The following is a 10,519-nucleotide window of genomic DNA, read 5'->3' as shown; positions in this document are numbered from 1 at the left end:
TGGAAAAAAAAAAGCTCTTGTGATGTGAAGTGGACAGGTCCTGAGACTACTGGGGAGAGTGCAGAATACCACCAAATGACATATAACCTGTTGGTAAATACAGTGGTGTGCGAAATTCTTGACTCACTACTCATTTCTACATATTTTGATAGGAAAATGGGAAGTATGACTTCCTGTGTGGGTGCTGCATCATAAATCTCATCTGTTGCTAGAAAGAGGAAGCTTTCCTGTTGTAGCATACCCAAAGAAGCATTGGATTCTTTAAAGTACCATTGAAAGCAAAAGGTGTGGTATGTGTCACAAGGTTGGCAAACATACACAGCAATAGTGAAATAAGCAAATGGCAAAACTACGGTGAGGCTAAATAAAAATAAGTATTTATGTATCATTAAATATGATCTTGATCTTGGGCAAGGTGTGCCAAATATATGGCTGGGGAATACATAAATTTCAGTCCTAAATGTTTGCATCACATTTTGTCTTTTTTAGTAGTAAATTGGTGGTGTAAGTAAGTTTATTTATTTATTTTTTTACTTCTGGGACCAGGTCTGAGTAACGGGCTTTTTCTGTAATTTTGTGTAAATTGAACTTATTTACACTACAATAAAAAGTGCCTTGAAGGCAATATTTTGTGGTCCATCCCACTTACGGTTTGACTGGCCATGTATGGCCCAGAGTAATGTTGCGGCTCATCATCATCATCGTTTATTTGTATAGCACTTTACGAACACACCAGGCAGACCAAAGTGCTGAACAACACAGATCAAAACAACAACCAAATTAAAAATACCATAAAATCATTACATACAATAAAATAAATAAGGTGTCAGTTTCCTACAGAGTTAAAAGCCAGGGAATAAAAATAGGTTTTGAATCTGGACTTAAAGTTGGTTGTTGAGCCAACGGCTCAACCAGCCAACGGCTCGACCAACCAGCGGCCGCGGCAGGCTAAACATGAGGACACAGATGACGAACATGGACAAAATATGTCAAAGTCCAACGTGTTTACGTGTTTTGCTAGGTGCAAAGTTTTCATTTTGGGATTCTACTCGCGTTGCTTTACATAATTTAGAGTTCAGAATTACTATTGTATATTTCACTGGAGGCCTTCTACTAAGCCGCATTTGTCCTATCCAGGTAACGTTGACGTTAACCCGGAGTTTAACGTACTGGGATGTTTTCTTACCGGGTTACAGCGCCATGGTAACGGTAACAACAGAGTCATGGATATAACTCGAGGGCTCTTGGTAATAGGTATGAAATCACCGCCTACTGACCAATCAAGGCTCCGGAAAATAGCGTCACCATTTCTGGAAGATTCTGGAAGGGCCTCTACAGGGAGAGTAGGAGGGACTAAAGGTTTACAGTTACGTCAAGTGTCTTTGCGTTTCCTTGATAATCAGTAGTAAGTACTGAATCGTAGACGCAACTGTGTTGTTTTATTCGTTTTTCTTTTATCGGCAAACAAGTACTGTGTAGTTGCTGACAAATTTGTACATAGACTAACCTTTACTCTTGAACACCTGAACAGCACAGACTCTCCGGTGTAAAAAAAAAAAAAAACTGGAACTGTCGGGAGTAGGTTGTGTTCAGAGGTTCGGTTTAAAATCAGCTGTTTCCGCATTTTCACAGATTATTATATGTGCCTAACTAAAACCACTGAATGAAGCTCAAACTATACAGGAACTGTCACGGGAATGCGCGTGTATTCATTTGTTAATTTTGAAAATGTATAAAAATTTTCTATGGTTGATTCTCTTTACATTATTGGAATTGTAGGTTAGCTGTTAAATCAATTTTACTTTAATCTTCAGAGAATTGATCTGAAGGTCGTCTACTTTATTAGGTTGTGGGACAGTAAGATTTCATGTTTAAATAGATCCAGTTTAAAGTTAGAGAGCTCAAACTTGAAACTGCTGTGTGATGAATCACTGGATCAATAAGTTTCTGCAATTCAGTTTTATTTATTTAGTGCCAATTCATGACACTAATCACCTCAAGGCACTTTATAATTGAAAAAATACCCTGCACTTATGTGGAGAAAACCCGAACAATCAAACAACCCCCTATGAGAAGGAACTTGGCCACAGTGGGAAGAAAAAAAACCTCCCTCTTAACAGGAAGAAACCCCAGGGCAGCTACCTGTCATTGGAGGGGGTGAAGGAAGACGGGACAATTTGTCTTATTTGCAACAGTGTTGCATTTTTCTGTTCTTTATAGATTTTCAGTCATCATTTTACCATTATCTGATAATGTCTCTCAGAGTAGGTGGCAGTCATATGGATCATTTTCTGTGGAAGATTCATCATATGACCTGTGAAACACTCCATTTAGATTTGATAGTGCTAATATCACACTGGTTATCAACTTGCTAAATTAACCCAAATTCACATGACCAGTTTTCTGATTGCCCATCCAAGAGGGAATTCCCTAGGTATGTTTAATTTTGTTTAGGTGGTAGAGTGCCTTGTCTAAAGACGTATCCCTCATCCATGTGTGGGTTTTTGGGACATGTATATAGCAGGGAATGAGTAAAAACATTGGTCCAATACTGTAATTAGGACTTTAATCACAGAGGCATTAACCTGGCATTGAAAACTCCCCAAAATGGTAACAAAAAGAAAATGAACCATCAAATTTGCCAAGTTTATTGGGAGCCTTCATACAAAAATGAAATTATGGCTGTATAAAGTTACAAAGGATTATTGTCGATGTACTTTTGGCATTTAAGGCCCATCATCCCAACACTTTTTTTTTTTTCTAACTCTGCACTTTTATTTGAAATCTAAAAGTTCTGAATTTAAACAAGCAGATATGACAGTAATATTTAAAAACATGTAGACCAATAGATATCTGCAGATTACTTCTCAGTGGTAGTTTACAACACAAGCCCACAAAAAATTTGAAAAGCAACTAAACAAAAAGAAAAAAAATTCCCCCAAAATGGTGAACGTGAACTTGAGGCCACTTTTATTACACACAGCCAACTAATTTCAATGCAAATGTTTCAATGACATTTTCATGAATGCAAACAAATGTATTTACAGACTTCAGAAGCTTGTCTCTGACTATCGGCGTGATGGCATTAGAAGCTGCTTTGCTGTTACTGAATCAGGGAAAAGGTTGTGGTAGGTTGGTAAAGGAACATAGGCAGCTGTTATCATTTTACCTGTGAAAGAAAGACAAATGTAAACATTAGAACCTACAGTTTGATCGAGAATATTTAAAAAGAAAAAAAGAAAATAAATTTTACTTGAATTAGAACTAAGATATTTGCAGCTTAAAAACTAGTTAATAGCTGCCATCTTCAGCAGTGCTGCATACCTGCAAACCAGCGTCCATGAAGTGCATTTACAGTTGCCATGGCTGCTGGTATCGAGGGACACTTCACATACACATTACCCTATGTGAGCAAGAGAGATATCAACTTTACTGCTTGTGCATTTCAAAAAAAAAATGTTGCAAAACAAGCTCAGTGATGTTAAAACTATCTCGTTTTAATCTTCGACTTACTTGAGGAGAGTTCTTGTCGACATAAATGTGAACGATTCCACCGTGTTTGTTGCATTCCTCAATCACATCATCTTGGATTTCAGCTGCCCAGCTGGGATCATTTTCCCTGCAAAAATAATCAGCAATATTAGAAATCCAGTAAAATGTTCCGCTTGACTCAAAAAGCTTGATTTTTAACTTAATGAGTTTCACAAATTTAAAACCAGCTGAATGCACATCTTTTGTTTTCAGATTGAAACAAAATTCAGAATTAGCCTGAAAAATAACGCACAGTTGGATTTTTCCCCATTACTTTTCTGTTAAGTCATTTCAAAAGAGATTTCTTCACTGACAGGAGGAACTGAGACCACACAGACTTGTCAAGCTCGCACACTGCAGAGCTCAAGCATGTGACCAGTTTATTATTTCGTTGTTGGCTTGTTTTCGGTTCAGCACTTGCCTTGTGTATATTTTCTGTCTCAAACTTTTGAACAGAAATCGATCTACGGATAAGAGAGAGGTATTTTGAATACACGAAAGTGTTTAGAGTAGAGAAAAATTATGAATTAAAGGATTGATGACTTAAGAATCACTGGACACTGATGTTAAAAACTCAGACCTCTACTAAATTGGTTCCAACACAAATGAATTACATTAAATGCCTCATTTAAAACAGTCAGATTCTTCTTTGATAGTGAAAACTTGAACAAGCCATCTGACAATATGCTTTGCTCTCAGTCCAGGGATGCAAAGGCTTAAGACAAACTTAAAGTGAACTTATTTGAAGGATGTCCTTACGCTTGTGGGTTGAACAGGTTGGACAGCTGAAGGCAGTGTGTGGCCAGTGGCTGAGATGGGAGGTTCAAAGCTTGGCTTGGAGCTGGGGTTGGAACAGCTGGAAGAAAGAAAAAAAAAAAAGTTGTCACTAAACCTGTGGCAAGAAAACATATCAAATACTAAATATCTTCCATCATCTAGGCTCACCTGCTGGAGCGCCAATGCCCCCAAAGGGTATGGAGCCAGTCATCTGTAGAGCCTGCTGAGCAGCAGGTGGGATCTTCAGACCAGTCCCTGTTGAGAGAAAGAAATTGTTTTGCATAGGGTTAATTTTAGACACTTAAAGGCAGCAGAAGCATGACATGTAGTGTGGCCTGATGAGGACAGAGAAACAATCACTTTCATTCACATGGTCATTTCCCTCTACCAAAGACATGTAGTTGGTGGGGGAAAAACAAACAAAAACAGGTTTCACAGCCATGTGGTGACTCAAGTTGTGTCCTTCTTTCCAGGCTTAAAGCTTGAGTTACACATCTGTAGGAAATCTACATCCTAACTGATATTGTAACTGGAAACTCCTTTTATCCCTGCACCATGCCATTCAAATCATCGTGGTATGGGCAGACCTAACAGGTAGTTACATTTCTTGGAGGTGCATGTCAGGTTACATAGAACGTTGCAGTGAAAATTGGTTCCAGTTATGGTGCGAGTTATGGCACACCATAATTCACGTGTTAAAATAAATAAATAAATAAATCGGACTTCTCAGTGTTAACGTTTCTGGAAAGCAAACAATGTGGAATCATGGCAGGACATTAAAATATATTTAATAATGTTTAAATAATTGTAGTTATACAGTACTTTAACATTGGGGTAGTAGAGAAAAAAGGCAAAGAAGATGAGGAGGCTAAAGCTCCCGCCTAAAATGGTCTACTAGTGCCCCCTGCTTTCTGTCCATATGCTAATACAGTAAGTAGGATTAATGTTATTTTGGAGATTTACATTTATAAAAATTGTGTTTGAAAAACCAAATTTAGGTCAGTGTAAAGTAAAAATACTTAACCACTCATTCTGGCTTATTCCAGTATAATAAATGACCCTGACACTGTTACATATTACATGTATGCCTGTGGTCTGACTCATTACTTTGCTAATAAGCTGTTCCTTCCTCTTTTATTACGACCAGAAATTTTTCCAGGTATGGATATGCCTGCCAAGTGCCATTACAAACCTTCTGCTAGTCGAGCCATCAGCTGTAGACGCCCCGTAGTCCCTAGGTCAATACCAGTCCTCTCTAGTTCGTCATTATCCAGGAACGAGCTGGCTGTTGAAGAGTCTGAGCGCTCTGTAACATGCCCCACCTTCATTGGCCGTCCGGCTAGCTCAAAGCCGTTCAGCTGCTCCAATGCCTTTTTTGCACATTCCGCATCTGCAAACTTCAGAAAGTTAAAAGGTTACAAAGTGAACCCAGCAGCAAACAAAAAGCTACCAAAGACATACAAAAGGCTTTGTTTACCGATATGAAGCCATATCCTTTGGATCGGCCAGTCTCGCTGTCCATCATAAGCTGGATTCCTTCAATCTATGAAGAAGAAACACACGTACAGATGATTATACTACATTCACTTAAATAGATTAAAACAAATTAATATTTGCAGAGTTCTCCTGACCTTTCCAAAGGGCTCAAAAATCCCTCGAAGCATTTCTTCAGTGATGTTGAAGTGCAGTGAGCCCACATACAGGCGCATCGGACCTGAACTGCCCTTCTGCAGATTATTGGCAGCAGCTGCTGCTCTATTTTTCTCTGCCTGTAATTAGAAATAGAGATGACATGATTGAAGAATTTTAGTGTAATTACATTAAGTAATGTCAAAATGATAATGGACCTTAGTGCAGAATCAGCATTTGCTTTAATGCAATCTGAATTACTTAAGTTCTGTTAATATTTTAAGTTATTTTCCACTTTCTGTTTTTTTTTTTTTTTTAATCGATAGAAATGGGGGTTTTTTTCTTCTTTTTCCCCCTCAAAGTTCTTGGTATGGAGTTCGCAACACGGCAGCTGACTATTAATATGTCTGGTCAAAGTGAGTAGAACTAATCGACTTGTTCTATATTCAAGTCCACAAAAAGAAACGACACTAACCTGAGATGCCTGGACGATGATGGGCACTCCTAAAAGCCTCTGGCCAGTCAATCCAATTGCCAGAGGTACAGAGGAGGACTCCACAAACTCTATGTATGCAATCCCCTTCGATCTCCTGGAGTTTCTGTCAGAGATTATTCTCACATCTCTAACCTATAGCGAGAGAACAGTCACATTTTCAGAGCCAAATTCCTGGATGGCATTCATTTGGAATTTACACAAACTGAAAGTCAACTGACTTTTCCAACGGCTGAGAAGAAATCCTCCAGGTCCCGAGCTCTGATTCTTGCAGCAAGCTGCATACAGAAAACAGTGCGGGCATCTCTCTCCTCTGGTGTTAGATTGTCAATTGGTGCCCTTAGGAGGAAAAGGACAAAAACCAAATGTGCATGTTAATCACAAACCAATAACAAATGCTTAAAAATATTTTAAAACTTTAAAGCTGTGATAGTATAGAAACCTAAAACTAAAACCATAACTTGAAGATTTGGAGAACATGTTTTTTTTGTTCTGGTACCCCTCGAGATGACAGACTGTAAAGATGACCACTTCTGGCCACTAATATTGCTGCTGATGTGGGAAACTGATGCTGAACTGGGAGGACTTTTAACTCAAACACTCAGGGACAGGTAAGGTTTAACTTGAGCGGTATGGCAGCTTTGCTTGCTAGGCCTGTCAAGGTAGGCAACTGAAGAGCCGACAGACAATACTTATACCAATGTAAGTCACTGAAGGACCTCATAAGAGTGTTCTTTTTGGTGTTTTTAACAGTCCGTCTTTGACTATTCAAAGCCTGTCGTTAAGGAAGATGCATTTGCAGCACTGTGCTACCTGCTCCTTTGCTTGTATGCTATGCATGTCTTTCTAGCTGAGTGTAACAGTATTTTGAATTTTCAAATGTTTGGTGAGTCAAGGCCTACGAAAAATCAGGACATGTGTGCATACATAAAACCACTCACGTGACTGTTTTATCTTACCTAATGGGGCTCTTTTCTTTTTTGAAGGGGCTCCGACTTCTGGAACGTTTGCGACTAAAAAACAAATAAGAATTATTTTACATTTGGGGGGGGGGGGGGGGGGGGGATCATGTTCTTTTCACATAAACAAGCAACCAACTTAAAATTACAAAAATAAATTAAGTACAACAACATTAAAAAGACCTAAAATCATACAATTTCAGTACCCAATAAAGTTAATGTAATATTTTTCTGACTAGCAAGCGTAAAAGGTCACATACATCGGACTCCTGCGTGCTCTGTACCGCCCAGCTCGATCTTTGCTTCGGGAGCGGCTGCGATGGCGCTCTCTGCTGCGGCTTCTTTTTCTTTCCCGGCTCTTGCTCCTCTTCTTAGTCTTCTTTCTGTCTTTGCTTTTGCTTCTGCTCCTCTTCTTTTTGGAGCCCGGGCTTCGGCTCCGACTCCTCCTTTTCCTGTAAAGTGTTACAACAGTTCTGTTGTTGTACACACACTTTAAAGCAGAACTTTGTCTGATTAAGCACTATTTAGGTAACATGATGGATAACCAAAACTTACTTCTTGCTCTGGTCATCGTGTCCATTTGCATGAGAGGACTTGTTCTCATCCTAAGCAAGGTCGATAGAAGAACATCATGAGGACGTAGATGAAACATTTCATGTCGTCAAGGTAAAGGGGATGGGGTGGGACAAGAGAAAATGCAGAATATATTCAATTAATAAAAATACAAACTTCCTACAGTCATGTCTGGACAGTGTCCTTCCACCACCCCAATAGCTTCCCATCCCACTCCATCCTTTGTTTCCCCCCCCCCTCCCTCTTTTACTAAGCTGCTCAATAGTTAATGCAACAAAGCAAAGATAAGGGAGAGTTTCCAACATATTAGCTCAGTTCAGGAAGCTGACAATAGTCAGGTCATCTCCACCAATACCCTTCTAATAGGTCGTACCAATGCCACTATTTGTGCCTAAACATGTGACCACGCATGGCCCATGGCCACTAAAAGAGATCCTGTGTGGTTGGTGTCAGTCCAGAGATCTTCACCCATTTTCGTTCTTGGACTGTAAGAGCTCGATGCCACCTCTGTCACACATCTTGCCCTGAAGCAAACAGGGATTCACACTTCTTAGTAATATTGACGCCCAAGCAAATAAATAAAGATTAATTCATCCACGTGTTACACTACCATCATCTTCAGTTTACAGTAATACTTACAACCTTTTGACTTAAGGAATTATTAACTACTGAAAGTAAATCATCTTATACAATAAAAGGCAGATGTAGCTATTTTACAGTTATTCTAGAAATATATCAATATCTGTGGTGTTCTGTAGCATGCAAAAATCAAGATGCTGATTCACATTACAGTTGGCTAAGGCAAAGAGGCAGTATTCATATTTACCAGCGAGAGAAAAATAACTTGTCACCGATAATTCTGCTGTAGAACTATGACAAAAATGCAATCGCTGGATTTTCAAGAATTTTGCTGCATTATAACTTCAGGAATTACGCCACTCACAGATTGACACAGACACAACTACATACAAATACAACTGCCTGAGGAAATTATACTTTAGCACAACTTTATATACTGATTCTTGCTAAAGACTAGACTTGTTAATGCTATATAACAGAAAAATAATGTTGAAATCACACACACACACACGGAGGAGATTTTTAACAATACAAAACAGTTTTCCATTTAAAAAGGCTCTTATTGAAAAAACCCTGCACATTCATAAACAGCGACAACATACAGATTGTAAATCTGAATACTGCCTCCTTTGCTGGACAAGTAAAGATGGGCTTATCAACCATTGGCATTCACCTTGTAGCAACCGAATAGGGATTGGATGTTCTGGGTTGAATCTCTTTTAGTCCTAAAGTGAACCACAGTACATCAGTATATGCGCAATAACTACCTTCCTTTTTTTCACAGTTCACAGTGGAATCAAAGATGAATTCATGGGAGTAGAGGTGAGATATCATTAGGGAAGTCTATAAAGAGAGATAGATGTGGATTTATTTATAATTCTGTATTGCGTCTTAAATACTCATTCACACCACACAACATTCAAGTTAACTTTGTCACAGTAGCAAATATAAAAGGTCTAAAAATAAAAAGGCCGAACAGCAACACAGGCCTCACTTCTCCGACTTTTAAACCCACCTTTCTGTATGGAGCCTCCAGCATGGCCTCAACGTCAAAGTCATCAGCCATATTGATCCTGCAATAAGAAAGAAAAAGGAAGAAAAACATTTCAGTGATCCGTTTGCGCACGAGAAACTGTAATACCCAGAGTAAACGCTACAAATACACACAGCGTGGTAACGATGAGTCCTAGATTTTCTTATTAGTATCACATGCTCAACATACAATCCGTTACATGATCGATTGATACGGACAACATAAGAAAAACATATTTAATTGTACCCGAAGAACAACAAAGCTTTCTAAAATCTCAACGTTGCGCACGCGTCTACCCGAAACGTAGCTAATGCTAACTAGCCACCACGGCCGTGCTTTCAAAGGCCCGCACTGAATCTATGCTGACCATTTTGATAATATGAATAATAGCAGGCTTGTAGATATGCAAACCTATAATCAACCAACCACCATTTTGACGTATTTTACACGATTCCAGATAATATTTATGGTGGAAACCAAAAAGAAACGCTTAGGTTCGAATACGGCTAAAAAGCTAACCGCGCTTCCGCGGTAGCGAGCGAGCTTCATTAGCAAACATTGACGTTACCGTGTGAAACTGAAGGAAATGTTGTGCCAAAGTGAAAATATCGCGGAAAACGTTCTGGTGTAGAGAATCCTCTTCGACGCCTTTCTCTTTGTAGATTACACAAAGCCAAGATGAAGTCACAATTTCGGAAGTTATATAACCTCGTTTAAGGAAGTCCCCGTTGCAGGTCGTGGCCTGGTACCTCGCCGATCTCCTTCCTTCTTCTTCGTGTTCTTCCTCTGCTATGGGCATTTACTGCAGCGGTAACGTTTGGTGCTGCTTTGCTGCCACCTACTGGAACCGAGAGGCCCTGTTTGAATAGTACTGTATATATAATATTTTCTACCAATTCTGTTGCTTATGTTCAGTTCTCTAAACTGAACATGTCAAAAGTCCGT

At 39.2% G+C, this 10,519-nt stretch overlaps 1 protein-coding gene across 2 annotated transcripts; it reads right to left on the bottom strand.

Moving 5' to 3' along the window:
* Window positions 1–2,632: 2,632 nt before the first annotated feature.
* LOC309696858 (RNA-binding protein 39-like) lies at window positions 2,633–10,390 on the bottom strand. 2 transcript variants are annotated; one of them, XM_082518324.1, is made up of 16 exons: window positions 10,283–10,390; window positions 9,557–9,614; window positions 9,215–9,266; window positions 7,945–7,994; window positions 7,650–7,841; window positions 7,390–7,443; window positions 6,652–6,769; window positions 6,413–6,565; window positions 5,940–6,077; window positions 5,786–5,851; window positions 5,501–5,705; window positions 4,477–4,563; window positions 4,291–4,387; window positions 3,514–3,619; window positions 3,325–3,403; window positions 2,633–3,169 (listed from the first exon to the last, which is right to left on the bottom strand). In XM_082518324.1, exons 1-16 carry the CDS (start codon window positions 10,371–10,373, stop codon window positions 3,069–3,071), a joined length of 1,647 nt encoding a protein of 548 aa, XP_082374450.1. In that variant the 5' UTR covers window positions 10,374–10,390; the 3' UTR covers window positions 2,633–3,068. The 2 variants fall into 2 exon arrangements, with proteins under 2 accessions (XP_082374450.1, XP_082374451.1); XM_082518325.1 differs by lacking the exon at window positions 9,215–9,266 and having other exon boundaries at window positions 10,143–10,356.
* Between the last annotated feature and the right edge of the window lie 129 nt (window positions 10,391–10,519).

Source organism: Aulonocara stuartgranti (assembly GCF_965226115.1).
Source record: "Aulonocara stuartgranti genome assembly, chromosome: 20".
Lineage (NCBI taxonomy): Eukaryota > Metazoa > Chordata > Actinopteri > Cichliformes > Cichlidae > Aulonocara > Aulonocara stuartgranti.
The sequence above is the reverse complement of the archived record's forward strand: the minus strand, read 5'-3'. Positions and strand labels throughout refer to the sequence as shown.

Bases quoted from the DNA above. Each gene is read 5' to 3' on its own strand.
- LOC309696858 (XM_082518324.1), bottom strand. From the start codon at position 10,373: ATGCCCATAGCAGAGGAAGAACACGAAGAAGAAGGAAGGAGATCGGCG. The intron at 6,078-6,412 runs GTTAGTGTCGTT...TTCTAATTACAG, and splicing joins TCATCGTCCAGGCATCTCAG to GCAGAGAAAAATAGAGCAGC. The intron at 3,620-4,290 runs GTAAGGACATCC...TTATTTTTGCAG, and splicing joins AACCTGTTCAACCCACAAGC to GGAAAATGATCCCAGCTGGG.